This window comes from Salarias fasciatus, chromosome 2 (assembly GCF_902148845.1).
Source record: "Salarias fasciatus chromosome 2, fSalaFa1.1, whole genome shotgun sequence".
NCBI lineage: Eukaryota > Metazoa > Chordata > Actinopteri > Blenniiformes > Blenniidae > Salarias > Salarias fasciatus.
This window is the reverse complement of record NC_043746.1, coordinates 6,089,233-6,108,846: the sequence shown is the minus strand read 5'-3', so window position 1 is coordinate 6,108,846 and position 19,614 is coordinate 6,089,233. Positions and strand designations below refer to the sequence as shown.

The 19,614-nt window shown below is 45.7% G+C and overlaps 2 protein-coding genes across 2 annotated transcripts; both read right to left on the bottom strand.

Annotated features, from left to right (window-relative positions):
- Positions 1-231: 231 nt before the first annotated feature.
- On the bottom strand, positions 232-6,658 carry hprt1 (hypoxanthine phosphoribosyltransferase 1). The gene is made up of 9 exons (XM_030106985.1): positions 6,632-6,658; positions 3,756-3,862; positions 3,138-3,321; positions 2,744-2,809; positions 2,543-2,560; positions 2,367-2,449; positions 2,180-2,226; positions 1,323-1,399; positions 232-1,234 (listed from the first exon to the last, which is right to left on the bottom strand). Exons 1-9 carry the CDS (start codon positions 6,656-6,658, stop codon positions 1,187-1,189), a joined length of 657 nt encoding a protein of 218 aa, XP_029962845.1. The 3' UTR covers positions 232-1,186.
- Positions 6,659-11,434: 4,776 nt separating this feature from the next.
- Positions 11,435-18,831, bottom strand: phf6 (PHD finger protein 6). The gene is made up of 11 exons (XM_030115420.1): positions 18,687-18,831; positions 14,960-15,117; positions 14,763-14,864; positions 14,133-14,266; positions 13,687-13,733; positions 13,384-13,544; positions 13,155-13,298; positions 12,960-13,064; positions 12,751-12,884; positions 12,349-12,478; positions 11,435-12,225 (listed from the first exon to the last, which is right to left on the bottom strand). Exons 2-10 carry the CDS (start codon positions 15,089-15,091, stop codon positions 12,349-12,351), a joined length of 1,089 nt encoding a protein of 362 aa, XP_029971280.1. The 5' UTR covers positions 15,092-15,117; positions 18,687-18,831; the 3' UTR covers positions 11,435-12,225.
- Between the last annotated feature and the right edge of the window lie 783 nt (positions 18,832-19,614).

Below are 19,614 nucleotides of genomic sequence, written 5' to 3'. Positions count from 1 at the left end.
TACCGAGAGCTCCTTTCTTTCCCCAGAGCATCACAGAAGAAGACTGTGCTCCAGTTTTGCATTCTTCCACACTCCAGCTTATTTGGCACATGCTGTTAAAGGAGCACAGTTATTCATGTCATCTGAACCACAGCGGCATTTATCAGTATTTTCACCGACATTTGTGGAGAAATCCTCACAACTCTGTGAAACTGAGTGCAATATTTATGAGTAAAAACATCAGTCACGAAGGAGAGGTGAGAACATTTAATGGCTGGTGTTCAGGATTACAGTGATGGCTGAATAAAAGCAAACTCTACCAGTTCCATTATAAGTGCCTGATTCAATGATTGTAAAGCTTTCAGCTGTCAGACTTGTGAAATCCAGCATGAAGGACCACCGTCTTCTCTGTCACACATTTTATTGGGAGACAGAATAGAAATACTTTATCAATACCTGGGGGGAAATTCTTGAACTCTTCGAACCAATATTTTTCAATCTTCAGCACACGTGTGAGTTAAATCAGGGAAATATTCGGGTTGCTTTTTCTCTACAACGTGTTCTAGGACTACCGTTTCACACAGTACCGTAGAAAAGTTAAAGTCTTCTCCCAAAATATACATACAGACTGGAAGAAAGCGTTGCATCCTCTTTTATGGCGCCTGTTCTTCAGTCGTTGGAAGTGAGATTACAATAAAATCAAGAGTGTATCAAAAATGCAATTACATGATAGCACAATTAAGCAGATTTTGGACTTTAAGATAGCAGCGTTGCTCTGAATAAATTACTCAATTGCTTAAAAAAAAAAAAAACAAACAAAGAAATCAGTGTGTGTGTATGTGTGTTTTTGGGGGGAGGGCAAAACACATCACAATAATTACAAGTGGAGCTGGCCTCCATGCTGTTTTCTCTGAGGCAATCAGTCTTCAGGAGCTGATTGAGTGTGTGTGTGTGTGTGTGTGTGTGTGTGTGTGTGTGTGTGTGTGTGTGTGTGTGTGTGTGTGTGTGTGTGTGTGTGTGTGTGCGCGCTTGCTAACTGAACAGGAAATGTGTGACTATCCCTCCCACAGAGTTTCCTCAGGGACCCTGAGCAGGCTGAGCGTCTTTCTTTTTCAAATGTAACTTCAAGTGAAGACAAAATGATTGGCAAAAAGAAGAAGGGAATAAAAAGGTGACCAGTCTCTGCAATCTGCCGTGGAGATTCTCTTCATGCCTTGTACTTCTCCTTCCCCGTTTCACTAATGACGCAGATGTGCTGGAACAGACAAACACCAGTGAGCATAGCAGCTGATTTGCACTGCTTGTTTACGTCCACATAACAGCGAACTCTGTCAAACTCTTACATTTAGGTCCCTGAAGTACTCGTTGTAGTCTAGAGCGTATCCCACCACGAACTTGTCGGGAACCTCGAATCCTACAACTGAAAAAAGACATGAAGGGGAAAAATGAGCAGGAAATGTGACTTTGTCAGTTTACATTCATGTATATTATAGAGTAGGTCCAAATATGTGCAGTTTAAAGAATATCATCAACAAGTCAATTGTTCTGTTAGTTATTTCTCCACTGATAAGTTGTCTATATTGACTAAAACAATTTTTGTCCTTTAGATAAAATAAACAAAACCTCAAACACACACCGACATCAACACCTACAGACAATTCTCACTCCCTAATCAGCCTCACATGCTTGTTGTTGGACTGAGAGAAGGAACCACAGTAACCACAGGAACTGCACAGGGGGAACATGAAAACTCAGCACTACATGCTAAAGCCCAACGCAGACTCGTTACAGGAAGCCTCTCGTTGAGAGATGAGAGTGCTCTCCACTAATAAATCCACTGTGCCCAAAAACAACCAAAACTTCACACCTTCTTCAAACAAGCCTTTAATCAAATTGTTGATTATGTTTTCATTATTTAAATTATCCTTTTAACTCAGATATTCTCCTAATTCGGATATTCTTACTTCTTTTAATTTTAGTAGTTTCTGCTATTTTTTGTTTGATGCTGATTCATCTGCTCTTTCTTTCCCATGTTTGCAATCTTACATGTTATCTGCTGCTCATGCTTTGATGTTCTTTAGTACTACTCAGAGTTAACAGTGTTTCCGTGGTTTCATCGGGCTTCAAACCCACACTCCACGATCCATGCTGGAAAAGGAAAGAAAAAGACACGAGGAAGACGTTCAGGTCTCAAACTCACAGTCGGGCCGGTAGCCAACACTTCTCGGTGTCCTTTTCACCAGCAAACTGAGGAAACAAATGATCAGTGATCAATACGGTTCATAGCTGCTGCAAACTGAAGCAACTTCATCTTCAAAAACACACAAAGGAAACATCTGTTCCTTCAGTCGGAGAATTACAGACCAGCTGTGGGGTGAATTAGTTACCTCGCTACTTTCACCATTTTGGGATTGTACTGTTTGAGGAGTTCCAATAACGTCTTCATCGTCTTCCCCGTGTCAATAATATCCTTCAAACACAGCGGGAGACATGGCGGTCATGTTAGTGGTCTGGTAACTGAAAGCTGCTGACATTCATGAAGGAGAAAGGAGAGAAAACAAACCTCCACAATCAGGACGTTCTGCGAGAAAAGGAGAAGAAGAGCAAACTCAATGAAAAGCACCAGCATCCATTAAATAAAGAAGAAATACTTTGTCAGATGAAGTGTTTATCACTCATATTATAATTGGTATTTGAAACTCTGACTTTTCACTAACGGGACAACGAAGGAGATGGAAGAGTCGTCTCCCTCCTCAGCTCTCACCTTGCCCGTCAGGGTCGACAGGTCGTCTCCACCGATCACTTTGATTTCACCCGTCGACTGGTCGTTCTGTGAAGAGGAGAACATACAAATAAAGTCTTTCAGTGGCATCCCTGAAATACTATCCTCTGAAAGCTCACAATAACACGGCACATCTTTCTCTGTTATTAACATTAAGAACAACTCCAATCCATCATGAATCATGTGGATCATATTAGACATCTTTGAACTGATTCCATTATCCCATTAGAAAAATGTATTTCCTCCATATTCCACCAGAGGGAGCTCACACCACTGATGTTTGAGAATGAAGGCACAAGATGAAGCAAAACTCTGCTTTCAAATAAACCCGGGGCTTTCAACATATCTAACGTTAAAAGAAGCAGCAGCGCATTACGCAGTAGCTCTTGAGGCGGATGAAGTCCACTGTCATGGGGATGGAGCGGTCACTGTTCCTGTTCAGGGCCTTGATGTAGTCCAGCAGGTCGGCGAAAAACTTGTAACCCCCTTTGAGAACACAGAGGGCCACGATGTGGTGGCCCCCCATTTCCTTCATGATCTCTCTGGCCAGTCTCTCTGTCCTGAGAGAGAGAGAGAGAAAGAGAGAGACAGAGAGAGTGAGAGTGAGAGTGAGAGTGAGAGTGAGAGTGAGAGTGAGTGAGAGAGAGAGTGAGAGAGAGAGAGACAGAGAAAGAGAGACAGAGACAGAGAGGGGGGGAGAGAGGACAGTACGCTCAGTTTTTTCTGCCACTGTCAGCACCTTTCTGTTTGAGTCAGCAGTCAGAGCTGTCATTTCTAACACACGGCCAGTGTGATAACAGGAATGACGACCAAAAAAAGAAGATAGCCTCCAGGAATAGTTAAGTCAGAGAATCACAAACAGAAGATGCCACAAGAATGAAGTTCAAGTTCGGCCGACAAGCTTTGATGACTCAGTGATCGTCATCAAGTTAAAATCTGAAAACTCTAACAAAACATCCTGAGTCCAGGCGGTGGTGGACGTCCCGGGACCCACCTGTCCAGGATGAGCCCGTGTGGGATGTAGACTCTCTCCAGGTCAGCCGCGTAGTGCTTGGGTATGCAGAAGAGGTCCAGGTCATAACCCTGCTCCTCATCGCTGATCTGAAGCACAACACAACCAGAAAACGTTTAATAAGAAAAAAAAAAAAAAGTGAAAGAACCCTGGGGAGGGTGTTATATAACAAGTGGCACGAGGCTTTCATCTGACGTGGTGCAGTGGAGGTAAAGGTGAAGAGGTCAGCGCTCCTCTACTTTCCCATGGCCAAGTCATGTTCAACCCAAAGATTAACTCAGAGTAACGCAGCATCTGAAATCTCCACGTTGTGTCTGCAAACACCGATGTGATTTCCTTAAAAACATCGTTACGGTGTCAGTAAACCCTGCCTTAGTTTCTTTAAGGTAACGCGTATTATTCAGGATGTTGTCTCTCCAGATTTCCCACATTAGGCTGAATCCTGCTGTCAGTGCTACTTGATGAGTTGTAAAATCTAATTTCCTGCTGGATTCGAGCAGCAGGCCGCAGAAAACCGACGTAACCGGCGTCATGTGACGGCAGCGCAGCGCCAGAGGTGAAGTGGGAACAACGGGAGGCACCGTGGACACACTCACGGGACTCGAACCCATGTCTGCAGTGCTCCTCTTCACAGTGACATCTGCAGCAGCTGAAGCATTTCAGCTACAGAGAACGATGAGTCAGACCTGACAGATGTCCTCACAATAATCACACGGAGATTATTTCAAACCGCTACTCAAAGGGCTGCTGTCCATTATTCAAAAGTGCATTCAGTAGATATGCACCAAAAAAAAAAACAACAACAACGGTGAAGTCGTCTGAGGCCAGAGGAACGACGGACGCAGACTCTGAGCTGGTGGAAACCCGAGACGTGACACAAGAGACGCGCTCTTCAAGTGTCTTCACAACACAGCGCTAGCGGAGCGTCCCACAGCTCTGCCAGGCAGCCTGCCGCACTCCAGCACCACCACTCTGGCTTCCATCTGGAAAATCAAAACACCGGCTGGTTCCTCGTTCCAGCGCAGGACCCTGAAGCACGACGCAATGCAGAGCGCATGAGCGCAGGCCCAGACTTCAACTGATGTGAGAGAAACATTCACAAAAGATAAACTGGGACTCGACGATCTGTATGGAAATCCCAGTGGAGATATCCTCACAAACACCCCGCTGTTTGTTCAGATTACCACAACTTTCACCGAAGCCTGGACGGTCGCAGCTGACGGTAAACACTCTCAGCTCTGCAACACAGTTAACCAGGCTAAATCTAATTTACTTCCCAGGCCGGCCATTTATTGGTGTCTCTACTGGGCACAAATCGAAAACAATACTGTAGATTTTAAGAATCCCTTCTCCCAAAAGGTAACGATTCTGCAGTTTGAAGGTAGACTGAATCTTTTTCTTCACATGAAGACAAGTTTTACAGTAAATGTTGAAGTACAGCTGAATTGATTGATATTTTATTTTAATGATATTTAAATTCCTGATGGTCAGCGCGACCTTTTGGAGCTGAAATCACAAGTAAACTGCAAGTGATCACATTACTTAACATGAGTAGTAAATAAGAAATAACTGACAGGCAAAAAGCTGTCAACAACCAACCAAAACAGGAAGCAGTTGCCCTGAAGCAGGCACAGCCTGTTTGTTTTTCCTTAATAGATAAAAAAAATTGGGTGGAGCTCTGGAGATTTTTGTAATCTTCAGTGCAGTCAACTGAAAGTGAGATGTGTGAGCTTATTTTTAAGGAAACAAGAAGGCAAGTGAGCCCAGAAATAGGCTCAAAAATGGTCAAACTTTGACGCCTCAGCGGCACCCGTTTCCAAATTAAAGCCATTGATTTGTAGCGGTTCAATACATCTTGAAGTGAAACACCAGGCCTAGTACCCATTTCAGCACTGTCGTCATACAATATGATGTACATTTCAGTAGAGAAACTACAAAACCGAATCAGGGACATATTTATTAAGACTGTAAGTAACCTTAACTACCCACCAAGACCGGTGGTGTGCTGAGGTCCAGCGCCAGTTGCGGCTCTGGCTATTTACTCAGGGAACAAGTGGAGTTTGAACTTGACATCAAATACACAAGCTTGTTTCACTGACCTGTAAGTCAGTGTTGATCGCAGTCAAGAGCAAAATAAAAATCTAATAGAGATCATCTTCTGTAATTTTTTTATCCTTTTCAGTTGAGCTGTGGCCACAGAGCAATTTGGAAGTACAGGAATGTCTCTTTTTGAGTGTGCTGGCTAAACACCAGAGTAGAACTCCACATGCGCTCAGGGAGAACATGCAAACGCCTCAAAGGAAGAACTGTAATCAATCTAAGATTTTCTACACATGCTTTGATGAAAGGTGCAGCTCAACATTGTGGGTGTCAGTCCCCTGGCTCAGCATGAGCCTCACACGTTTAGTATCGTGTGTGTGTGAAGTTTCCAGACGTGCCAGATGTGGTCAGTGGTGTCTCCCATCACTGCTCTGCAGCGACCCTCCCTCAGGAACCCCGTCTGCTGCTCCTGGCTGCCAGGATCGGACACAAAGGGGCAAATAACCAACCACAGAGGCGCACATCTGTCACCTCAGCACGCCGGGGGCCATCTAACGGCGTCGCTTGCGTCACGTACGCTGAAAACGTGGAGAGTGCGCGTGTGCGCGTGAAGCAGCAGCAGCAGCAGCAGCAGCAGCAGGCCACGCCGCGCGGACCCCAAACCTCTGTGTCATTTACAGCCCCAAAACACACCAAACCGTGCAGCGACCTCCCTGACATTACTCCCAGAAAACCCCGCGCCTCCATGTTCCAGCCCTGCTATCGCAGCGGGCGCGCGGAGGTAACCTGGACAACCTTCTCGCGGGGGGTGGACTTACCACCACACAGGAGCTGGACGTCGCCATGTCCGTGTCCTCAAATTTATCTCTGGCGCGGGGTTCAGGCGGGCCTGACACTGGCGTATCCTCGGGCAGCTTTCGCGGACTTTTCAGCCTTGTGACAGAGCACACATGGAGGCGGAGATGTGCCTCGCTGCTACCGGAGGAGTCCGTCCTTTTCCGGGCTGCGCCTCGTCCAGGCTCCTCCGCTGTGCGCAGAACCGCGGACAGCCAATCAGAACGCGCGGGGGGCGGATAGGCCCCGCCCCTACCACAGAGGAGGGTATATAAAGCCAGCTGACCGGCTGTTAAAACGAACAGCCGTTATGACAGAAAGAGCAGCTATTGTTTTTTTCCTCTAAAGAAAATCTATGTGAAGCTTATTCAGACTTTAAAATGACTTTAACAGATCGCAAAGTTTTTGCCATACTAACCAAAAAGTCTTGTATTGCATTGAAACAAAATTTACAAATTTTGTAAATATTTAATTCTAAAATTTTAACAGTTTATTCACTTCAAGGCGTTGCTTTATATATATATATATATATATATATATATATATATATATATATATATATATATATATATATATAATATACTTTTTGACGGGTTTGAGGTGATTTAGAAATTCAATCTGTTTCACCCATTGAGCTGTTTAGTGTTGAAACAATTTCTCACGTTCACACTGTTTTGAAATTTTCATAACAATATATGGACCCCGGGAAGAATAGTCTCCACTTTGTAGAAACTAATGAGGATAAAGTGAATAAGTAATGTCTGTGTACTGCTGTTCATTGTTTATGTCAGAAAATGTTGTCCCCTGGAAACAAATCTTGTAATAAATAGGAAGTAAAGTTGAGGGTAACACATTACAATATACTTTTATAGTTCAGGTTTAAAAAAGAAAATATATATGTACAATAAAAAGCTACTACTTAGTTACCACTACTAGTGTAAACTCGAGTTGAGTATTGTGACAGCTCTTAATAATAATAATAATAATAATCATAATAATAATAATAATAATCATAATAATAATAATAATAATAATAATAATAATACCTTTAATTTGTAATGCACTTTACATACGAATATCTCAAAGTGCAACAATAAAAAAAAACACAAAAAAAACAATAGATGTTAAGAACTATCAATAGATCAAAAACAACACAGCAAAGATTAGAATGGAAACAGGAAAGTCTTTAGCCCTTTCTTAAAAGAGTCCAAGGTTTGTGGGGCTCTGAGATGTACGGGAAGATTGTTCCATAGTTTCGGAGCAGCTGTCTGGAAAGCTCGGTCCCCCATTGTCCGGACTTTAGTTCGTGGGACTGAGAGGGTGTTCATTTCTGTGGACCTGAGGTGTCTGGAAGTGGAGTATGGAGTCAAGAGTTCTGTGAGATAGTCCGGGGCGTGGCCATGAATACATTGATATGCAAGCAGACAGACTTTATAGTGGATGCGCTGGTGGACCGGAAGCCAGTGGAGGTCGCGGAGAACAGGAGTAATGTGTTCATGTTTTGGTGTCCTCGTCAGGATCCTGGCAGCAGTGTTCTGAATGTGCTGGAGCTTTTGAAGGCTCTTTGCCGGGATCCCGACGAGGAGAGCATTGCAGTAATCCATCCTAGAGGAGACAAAGGCATGGACCAGTTTTTCAGCATCTGAGGGGGAAAGACTGGGGCGGAGTTTTGAAATATTTTTTAAATGAAAAAGTGATATTTTACAGAGATTTTGGATGTGCTGTTCAAATGACAAGTGTGGGTCAAAAATGACTCCCAGATTTCTGACAAAAGAAGAAAGAGGAATGGTGTAACCAGAAAGTGAAATATTGTCAAATTGAGAGGATTTGACCTGGTGGGGGGTTCCAATGAGAATGGCCTCAGTCTTAGATGCATTTAATTGAAGGAAATTTTCTGCCAACCATGCCTTTGCCTCCTCCAGGCAGGCTGCCAGAGTTGATGGCAGAACTGGTGTAGGTGAGGGGCCGGTGCGCAAGTAGAGCTGAGTATCATCGGCATAGCAATGGAAGGAAACCCCATGCTTGCCGATGATGTGGCCTAGGGGGAGCATATAGATGTTAAAAAGTGAAGGACCAAGGACAGAGCCCTGAGGAACCCCACAGGTGACAGAATGGGGCTTTGATCTGGCATCCCCCAGAGCCACATACTCAGCTCTACCTGCCAGGTATGATTTGAACCAGTTTAACACAGTGCCGGACAGACCAATGTTATATTGCAGACGATGGAGGAGAATGTTGTGGTCGACGGTGTCAAAGGCAGCTGTTAAGTCAAGTAGAATGAGAAGTGAGGGAGAGCCCTGGTCAGATGCCATCAGGAGGTCATTGGTGACTCTGACCAGGGCTGTCTCTGTACTGTGAGCTGACCGGAAACCAGATTGGAATTTTTCGAACAGAGAATTTGACTGTAAATGGTCATGTAACTGGCGGGCAACAACCCTCTCCAAAACCTTCGATAGAAATGGAAGGTTGGAGATGGGTCTGTAGCTGGCCAGGTTCTCTTGATCCAAGTTATGTTTTTTAAGTTGCGGCCTTATGAGAGCAGTTTTAAGCACGGATGGGATGTAACCAGAGCGGAGTGAACAGTTTATAATCTTGGTGATGAGCGAACTAAGTGCATTGACGTTCGATTTAACCAAAAACGTTGGAAGTGGATCAAGAGCGCAGGTGGACGGCTTCATACTATGAATAATACGCACAACCTCCTGTGGCTCGACTACAATGAAGTCTGTCACTGTGTTCTGGGCGGCGGCAGACACTGAAGGCGGATGCGTAGTAATGGCAAAATGTTGACGTATGGTGTCTACTTTGAGTGAAAAGAAGTCACTAAAGCTCTTGGAAAGAAATTGTCCCTGAATCTGTTTGTTTTTGCCAAAATGGTCCTGTAGCGCCTGCCAGAGGGCAACAGGTCAGAGAGGTGGAAGCCAGGGTGTGTATAGTCCTTAAAGATGCTTTTTGCCGTGCCTAGGCATCGGGAGTTGTAGATGGTGGAAAAGGAAGGTAGAGGGCAGCCGCTGCAGTCTTTTTCTGTCCACTTCTGTACAACTTGAGTGCCACACTGACACAGCATTGGTCAGCAGGCTCTCAATGGCTGACCAGTAAAAGGTCACCAGCAGGTTCCTGTCCAGTCGCTCCTTTCTGCTGTGAATTTTTAACCAGTGTGGTGGTGTTGGCTGTCCAGGAGAGGTCAGCAGAAATGTGGACCCCAAGAAATTTGAAGGACTCCACATGCTCCACTCAAGGTTTTTCAGGTTTATTGTTTCAGTTTGTGACTTTACCACCCCTGACTATTTTCTGTCTATTTAATTAGTTTCATTTTCTGTTTCCTTTTTTGGTTTTAAGTGTATTTCTCTTTCAGTTTTGTAGGGTAAAATCACCAGACCAGGCCTTTATTGTGTTTGATGCTGACAATACAGGAAGCAGCAAAGCAGCCTTGTAATACTGTATAATAGTGCCTCCATCAGGTTTTGGCCGTTGGGTCTCTTTCTGGTATCAGGGTTGATAGCAAGGTTCTGAGAACCATGGAGAACATAAGGTGGCCCCAGCGAGTTTCCAATGAAGTGCTCAGAGCCCGCACAGGCCAGCCCCGAGCATCTTCCTTGGTCGCACAACGCCGCACCCGCTGGCTGGCCCATGTCCTTCCTTCACCGGATCCCACTGGATCAAGGTCCTAACTCCACCTGGACCCCAAAACCTCACAAAACCAGAGAAATACACCCACAGAGACACTCGTGATCCGGCCTGTAGGATATCGCTGTAAATGTATATAAAAGTCTCCACTTTTGTTAGTATATGTATCATGGATGTTGGTGTTTTAGTAGGAATACTGAGAACTGAGCTGAGAGATCACAACCACATTATTTGGGAAGCATCAGTGTCAGAGGCACAGTGTGAGGGAGGATATGCAGAAGCCTGGAGTCTGCACAATGCCACAAACACAACACTCCATTTTCCAACATTTCACTGTAATGTTGACTAAAATGGCTAAATGTTGAAATCACATTAAGTTTCTCTATGAATAGAAATTCAGAACAGGTTAACCTGCTTGGGTTTTGTAAAAATACATTAAACGTTGAGAATGCTCAAGCTGTAAAATGCGCTATTCAGGACAACCAACTAATCTCACATGCATGCTGTTGGAAGAAACCTACACTCACACACACACACACACACACACACACACACAGGGAGAACCCTGGCATTTGAACCCTGACCTCCTGGCTGTGAGGCGAGAGCACAAACCACTGCTCCACTGTGCCCCCACTCACCATCACTGAGTGAACACATCCAGTTAAATCAGTCAAAAACTCAGTAAACTGAGGATTAAAACATCTGAAAATACATTTTCTTCTTAATCTGGAGTGTATTTTATATGCTGAACTATAATTGCACAAACCTGAAAGGCACAACACCTTGGTGTACGTTTGACTGCACTGAATGGAATCAGCCTCGGCTGTGCCGTCTGTTTCAGCAGTGAAAACCCAGATAAATGCTGAATCGAGGTCAGAAGTCAAACCGGGTGTTGGATGTTGAGTTCGGGAGTGTATCAGCGGCATCGCAACACAAGCAGCCTGAAAATCCTCCGAGTTGCACACAGAATCACACCGATATGAAGTTTTATTTCACTGACGAACAGGAGCTCCGGTGCAGGTTTACCACCGGAGTCCGAGTCCAGAGCTGAATGGTGTGACATTTCTCACTCTTCAAACTGAACACCTTCAGCTTCCTCTTCCTGGCAGACTTTGAAAAAAAAAAAAAAAAAAAAAAAAAAAGACTCGGTTCAGACGGTGAAGTGTAAAATAAAATATGTTCTATTCCAATCATTCATGGATACATTTGTAGAGATACAAGTAACAGTACATCAAACAAAGTCAGGCCAACTCCTCTAAAGGGCTCTACTTCACCCTTCATATGCTAAAAACAGAACGAAATAAAAACGCCACTTTTAAAACAGTGGGAAAGTCCAAGTGCATGCTGGCAAAACTCGTAATCGTGACTGTCTGAATTCCAGATATTCAAAATGTACTCATGATGATAACACCGTAGCAAAATATTACATATCAGGAAAGAAACGCTAACATGAAAAGTTTTTTTTGTTTTTGTTTGTTTTAAAGACATGATTACAGAAACAAGGTAATCAAACTGCACAATAGAGACTAGTAACAAAGAGACCCCTCTGAAAAGTGAGTCCTGAGGGAGCGGCGGAGGGAGGAGGGAGGATGGGTCGACGGCGAGCAGCTGCGGGGGATCTGTGGCGACGCGGGCGGCGAGCGACGGTCATCTGCTGCGCTCCGGCAAGGCGGGTTTGAAATGGAGCCTGGGTAGCAGGAGGGTCAGGAGCCATGGCTTTACGTGGCGCTGCGGCAGTCCGGCGCCGCCAGTCCGACAGAGGCTCCAACAGGGCGTCATGGAGAAGAAGCCAGGTGCACGCTGGGACAGCGAGTCCGTCCGCTGGAAGGAAAACAGCTCGCGCTCGCTTGTAGACCGTGACTCTGCCAGGAGGCCTGGATCTAGTATAAAAAATATCTCTCCCATGTCTGACTTCCACTTTTCCCTCCACGTCTCGCCCGTCAGGCCAAACCTGTGGAGGACAGAGACGGACATGACAGACAGGACATCAGAGCAAAGACAGAGGTCTGAAAACTACAAGCCTTTTCTCCTCGGTACAAACATCCGCACAGCCGCCGCGCCTCCGAGAACACACCTAATTCCCGTTGACTTGCGTGGACGCCGTTCCTCCGTGGTTGTTGGCCGCCCGCTCTCTACTGCGATTCTCCCGCTCCTCGTCCTCCTCGTCTCGCTCCTCGTTCCCACTGTGGTTCTTACAATATAACCTGAAGAGTGAGGAGAGGGGGGAGTTAACTGCATGATCTGTGGGTTGACGTGTAAAACAGACGCTCATTTCATTCACTCTGCCGAGTCAGGAGGTTCAGTCCAGGTCGTCCGATTTCAACCCGATGGATCAGAAACGGTTCAACCCTTAACTCTGGTCACTAAAACCAGGATGCATAACATTCAAACAGTGGATAGGAAGGAGAACAACCTGTCATGAAAGTATTCACAGGTACTGACGGGTAACCTTGTCTAAAAAGTGCAGTGGACTCACTTGTAGATTCCCCGCGCCATGTTTTCGATGTACTTGGCTTTGTCCTGCAGGCCGCAGTGATAGTGGTAGGTCTTCACGCACGCCTTGATCTCACAGCCGATGGTGGCGCCCAGCTGGGCGCACAGGGTGCATTTCTGCTCGACAGAGACAGACCGTTAGCTCCCGACGGAAACCCCGGGTTTCCCGAGCCGCGGCGTCGCTCTGCCCACCATTCTTTTGCCCCTCTTGATTTCCTGTATGACCGTTTTCACGTCGAAGTTCCCGAACTCGGCCCGGGACGTCGTGGTCAGCTGTACCGTCCCCGAAGAGAAGAGCTGCGAGCAGAGATGCGGGAGAGATGCATCATGGGTACAGGGCCGAGACGCGTTTAAGAGGACGGAGGGCGGAACACGACGCGGCCGTACCATGCACTTGTAGTGCGCCGCCACTTTCTTGGAGTTGTCCGAGTGGAGCATGCCCCTGGTTTCGTTCTCCTCGTCGCCGGCGTGGCAGAAGCCGCAGCGCTGCCCGCCGTCCGCCGGGCTGGCCCGGAGAGGCGACCTGTCCCGCTGAAGACAACACTCACTGGGTCACTCGGGCTCGGCGGCGTGACGGGACTGGTGCCGTGCGAGCGAGAGAGTGAGACGGCCTTACGTGGGAGGAGCTCTCCTCGTCGGCGGCCTGCGAGGAGGTGGAGCGGGTTTCCTCTGAGTGGCCGCGCGATCCGGCCTTGGCCCGCGCCTTCTCGATCCGGCCCCGGCCCCGGCTCTGCGGGGGCGACGAGTCCGAGTCGTCGGCCACGCCCACCTCCTCGTCTGAACGGCCAGTCACAACAAACAGAGCGCATTTTAAACACAAAACTACATTTCCTGCCTGTTTTCTTGTATGTTTAATAAATAAAATGCGTGATCTCATTTAAACACACTCCATCATCCAGGGAGCGTAAAGGGACTTTACCTCGAACGCCATCCTGAGAAGCATCCCGGTGTTTGCGACAGTAAACGCTGCAATTTAAAAAAAAAAAAAAAAAAGGTTTCTTGTTTTAGTGCAAATCGAGTACTGTAAATACACATTTAGTCAATTATATTTTAATGGAAACTTCAACAGAATGAATTATTCAAGAAAAATAAATTTTACATTTTTCAGTTTTTAGCAACTGTCTCCAAAAAACGTGTCCTCCTTTCACAGTTTGGATATTTTCTTCCAAAAATGCAAGATTAGCTGCTGATGCAGAATCCTGTCTGCCACAGTGTTTCTCTTCAGTCGCACTCGGTGCACCTTCACACACGTTCACCCACACAGCGCAGCCTCTGAAGCCGCTGCGTCTCTGAAAGGCTTTTGGCTTCTGCGCCACGGATCCCTCGGCTCGGGCGTGTTTTCCGTGCGACGGTAGAGTAACTCACAGGTAAATCCCCTGCGAGGGATTCTCTTTGATCTGAGCTTTGTCCTTCACGGCGCAGTAGTAGTGGTACGTCCTCCGGCACGTCTTCACGTCGCAGCCGATGGTGGCGCCCGGCCGGTGGCACGAAGAGCACATCTGAAGAGAAGACAGTTTGGGGAAGGCGGCAGAGGACACGCTCTGCTCTCTGCCATCGCTTCCCTTCGTAGTGCGACAGGATGCACGCAGACACCAGACGGTTTCTCCTCTGGGACACTTCAGTTGTATACAGAAGGCAACGCGGACACAAAATTAAATGAAACCAGAGGAAAAGAAAGCTGAAGGCTGATCGCTCAGAGCCCACAGCTTTAATGAAGTGAAAGCTCCAGAATCTGAGACGGAGCAGTTCCCTTCTGATTTTCTTTTGAGTGTGTGTGTCTGTGCTGCAATCTGCCTTCGCTTACAGCCGAGACCGGCTCCAGACGCTCACAGCGGTGAGACGAACGAAGGTTAAAGAAAAGACAGATGGATCAATTACATAACAGATTGTTCTGTGATAAATGGGTAAAGTGAATAAAAGTAAACTATACGGTGAATTAATTCAAATGTGCAGAGTGCTCCCTACCAGCAGCACATCAGGCCAGAGAGAACTCACCAGCTTATTCCCCCTCTTGATCTCCTTCTTGACGTCCTCGATGGAAAAGCCTCCGATGTTCTCGCTGTCTGAGTGCGACGTGACCAGAGCTGAGGAGAAAAGCTGCAGGACGCATCCAGAAAGACAACTGAGACTTTTCTGTGTTTTCTCCAGCGACTGCTGACAGACTGCGAGTGTGTGTGTGTGTGTGTCCTCACCATGCACTTATGATGGGCTGCCACCTTCTGGCTGTCAGACAGCAGCAGCTGGCCGCACTCCTTGTCCCGGTTGGTTCTGCAGAAGGCACATTTCGGCAGGCGCGCCGCAGCTCCTTTCCTCTGTGCCGACATGGCCGAGATCGCCCGCAAGAGCCTGACTGCAAATAAACAGCAGCGCACACGAGCGTGAGCGTGGCAGCTGGGATTTTACACAGCGGGGAGACACTCCGAATGAAATGATATGATCAAAGCCGTTCTTGGAAACAATTGAGTACTTTAGCACTCAAACTATTCTCGTGTGTTTTTATCCAGCAAAACTCCCTCATATCTGCTTCAAACATCATGCTGACCTTCCTAATGGGTGTCAGTGATGCTCTGATGAAAGTAAGAGAGAAATGAATGAATCAACTCACTACATTCACTTCAACAATCCAATTCGATCCAGTACGACAGCTCGGAATAAATTCTGCTTCTGCAGATAATGCCACTGCGCCTGCAGTCATCTTTTATTCTAGTACGTATTAAACAGACTCTGGTTCGCAGCACCGTTTAACTGGACTAAAATAAATAGTAAAGACAGAATTATCATGAGACATAGACTTCATATCTTCTGTGGATATTTACACGGGACAAGTTGGAAGCATCAGATAGCTGATCGCAGGTTTTTCACATCTGGCACAGAAATAGATTGATTTAACAAACAAAAACAAATATATGCATCACCAATATAGATGAAAGTCAGCATTATGCTATAAAGTTATGTGTATTATTGTGATTTTAACATAAGTAAAAAATAAGTTTCATCTCTCAACTTGTGACGAAATACAAATGATGTGGGATTAATGTCGTCTTTCTCTTGCTGATAATTTATGCCATTTGTTGCCTCAATCACTCACCGGCAGAGCCTGAAAGCATGGAAACATCACTGATTGCCGTGAAGTGCTGCTTTTTCAATGTGTACATTCTGAATGTTGATCATAATAATAAGTCTGTGTGTGTGTGTGTGTTGTGCGTTGTGTGTGTGATATACTGTGCAGCCCGAAATAATACAACTATTTAACATTCATAGGTAACTCTTCAAAGGAGTTTTATTTAACATAAGACTTTTCAAAGATCAAAAAGCAAAAAGCACATATTTCATGATGTACCGTAAAAGTTATATATTTTCTACTAGATTTCTGTAAAACAGTTTTCTCATTACTCACTACAGCCAATGTAATGTGTCATTTGCAACAGAGGTTTCTAATGACGTTCCCAGTGCGTTGGTTTGTTATGCAAGTACTGTGATTAAATAGTGTCACAATTTCATCAAACTGTCAGAAGGAAAACTTCAGTCAGGTGACCTGATGCACTAACAAGCAGTAAAAGCTGTTTCTAAAGGGAAAGGATGAAAACACTGCAGGGTTTCTGTAATACTGAAGACATTTCAGAAGAAATGTCCAAAAAGCACCAACTTCAGTGAGGAAAAAACGATTTTCTTTAACTCATTTTTGGTACAAACCCTTCCAAAAACAATCATTTGCCAAGAGACAGATTCAATCATAATAAATTACAACATTATCATATAATTGTGAAAGTTTCTTAATTCTTGTAAACAGATGTTTAGGTTTTAGTATATGTTTAAGATAATGATTTGCAAGTTATTATGATAGTGTGTTGAAATAACTATTTAGTTTTGACATTGCAGGATGATAAAGGTTTGTATTATAGGGAATTGCTTCACGGAATGACATTACCATGTTGAAATTAAATGCTACTCTGCTCTTTTAAAGCTTTTGTGTTGTGGCAAGGTTAAGCTTTTCACATTAATTCAACTTCAAATACCAACAACCACATTATGGCAGAATTTATATAACGCTGTTGGTTTCAATCAGGGGTGTCAAACATAAGAACTGTGGGCCAAAAACAGGCTCTAATCTGACTCACCAAGGTGAAATGCTCAAAGAAAATATCCATTTCTAAAAAAAAAGTCTTCAGAGTAGCACAGAAAACACAACACCGAGATCTGAGTTGATAAATCGTTGATGATGTTATAACTATGATTAGGCTGGAGTCCAAAGCTGTCAGGGGGATTTTGTAAAATCATACATAATGCATGAAATCGGACCGCATGTGGCCCCTGAACTAAAATCACTTTGACAAGCCTGGTTTGAATAACAATAAAGTAACAAAGAACAACAGCTTCGGTTTAAAACATGAAACCGAGAGACTTCGTGTTGAAAGTTAATAGAACAGTCGCGGTCCAGGGTTGTGCCGAAGTACTGAGGTGTAACTAATAAAGTCACAACTCAATGAGAGCATGTGTGTGAGCACATGAATCTGGATGAGTGTCAATGATGTGAGTTTCCATTTGGTTGATAAAGAGTGAACTAACGCTTGGAAAGCTGCTTTCTCCCCCTCTAACCAACGTGAAATAAGTGAGCGTTGTGAAATAATGAATAAAACTCTCTGGAAAGAAGCCACTGAAAACTTTCCCAGAAACAGCAGGAAACCCAAGTTTGACTCCACAAACTTCAAAATAAGGCAAGGGGAGTTTGAAAAGCATCCCAGAAGAGCCTCGGAGGATCCACAGTACCCCCCATCCAGAAATCCCAGAAAACTAATAAACCTTTGAGACCTGCAACACAGAAATCCAGGAATCGATGGGTTGATTGAGATGTCTCACAGGTGATGTTGGGAGTATTTTTCTAAATCAGATGAAAGAGAAAGAAATCCAGAGGCAGGATAGTGTCTCTGATATAATCCAGAGCATTTTTTAACCACACATGTAGACTGACTGTAACTGATGCAACATGTTTCTCATGTGCACCAAATTCTCTGCGATCTGATGAATGATCGATAAATTTGTGAAAAAGAACATATCACCAGGAGACTCGTTTAGATGTTGGTATGTTTTTTTTCGCCTGCACTGGAATCAAGCCTGTTTTAAATGAGTTGTTTCTGAGAGCTGTAAGATAAACAGAAACCTTGTTGTCACTAGCAGACACTGGTGTGTGCTGCAGATTTGTTAAATATGTGGATTAAAAGAGATCTGGATATTTTTTGTTTTGTTTTGTTTTTAAAACAATCCCAGCGGCTGCGAGCTGCGCCGCCTTCAGAGCCTTTCCAGCCATGATCGCAGGGCCAGGCGGAGACTGCGGCGCAGCTCAGCGGGACAACGCACACAATACAGCCCGGGAAAAGAGCACCAAAAGCGGCTTCACGTGAACCCCTGCTCCCTTCCCGGAAAGCCCCGCACGCCCCGCACTTCCACACTGCACCCTCGTGTCAGGGCAAAATCCGCCACCCACACGCGGGAGACGCGAGGAAAGTGTGTGAAATCCCCCCTCCAAAGTTTTGAATTAAAGGGGGTGTGTGTGTCTCTTTCTCCGACAAACTGACAACAATCTTCCAGCGGAGCATCTCTACGCCCAGAAACCAATAATTCTCCTCGGGCCTTTTTTTAATGTCGGCGCTGGGGAGATGTGACTGTGCGTCGGTGTGTTTTCAGCTCAAAAAACCAGGGGGAGAAAACCCGAGATTATTTCCCTTTAACTGCTGGAAACGATCATGACAGGCGCGGGTCTTTGAGAACCGTTTGGAGCTAAAGAGCGCCATACGTGATGCGAGCCCGAGAAAAGAGAGCGAGCTGGGCTCGGAGAGCCAGCAGCACGGCCCCGCACCACCACCAGTAGGCCGAGGGGAGCCCGCCGAGAGCCCCGGCCCACACGGCACCGCCGCGGCTTACCTCGCCTGGAAGGTCGCACCACGCCGAGACGGTAGAAGGAAAACGGGGGAAAGTGTCCCGGGCGCCAAGCGGATTTCTCTCCGTCCTTCACGAGTGATCGTGGGCTTCTCTCATTAGCATCAAGCTAGCTGAGCTCCGCGCCGCCTCCCCGCGCGCTCTTCACAATAAGAGCCGCGTCCGCGTGCGTGCACGCACCAGGCAGCGACAAACGCGGAAAGACGCCATAAAACACCGTGAAAACACCAGAATGCAGTTTAACACGGTGCTTTAGGAGCACATTTTCACAGTGTAGCTCTTGACCCAGTCATGGACCCTCAATGTTGTGATCTTGTCTCTGGCCGGGGGTTCTCTGGGCTTGGTCTTGACCTGGTCTTGGTTAAGGTTAGTCTTATTTATTAAGTCTTATTTTAGTTTTTGGGTTGGGGTACTCTGGGTTTGATCCTGACTCAGTCCTGGGTTAGCTCGTCTTAACTAAAACACTCGGTTCATCCACAAAAACTATCCACAAACACAAAAAACACAACAGTTTGGGTGTTTATTCCTTTATATTAATCTATGCACCTTCTATACCACTTGAGCAGAGGCGCCATAGGTCTCATTAGCACATTTCATGCTAAGAGATATCAGAATGATTCCATAATTGATGGAAGCTGCATGCCTCCACTGGCTTCGGCCAAACCCTGTCCTCCTCCCAGATGGCATGGCTCACCTTCATAGAGTGAGGCTCATAAGAGACCATTCCTCCTGAATACTGGAGTGGAAATTTGAATGTGCTGCCAGCAGAGCTGACCTCAACCCCATTAAACACTTGTGGGACCAGCGGGCGTGCTGTCTGTGCCAGAGTGACCAACGCAACCACGATGGCTGACATGCAACAAATGCCGTTTGAAGAATGGGAGAGCATCCACACAGCAATGTGAGCCTGGCG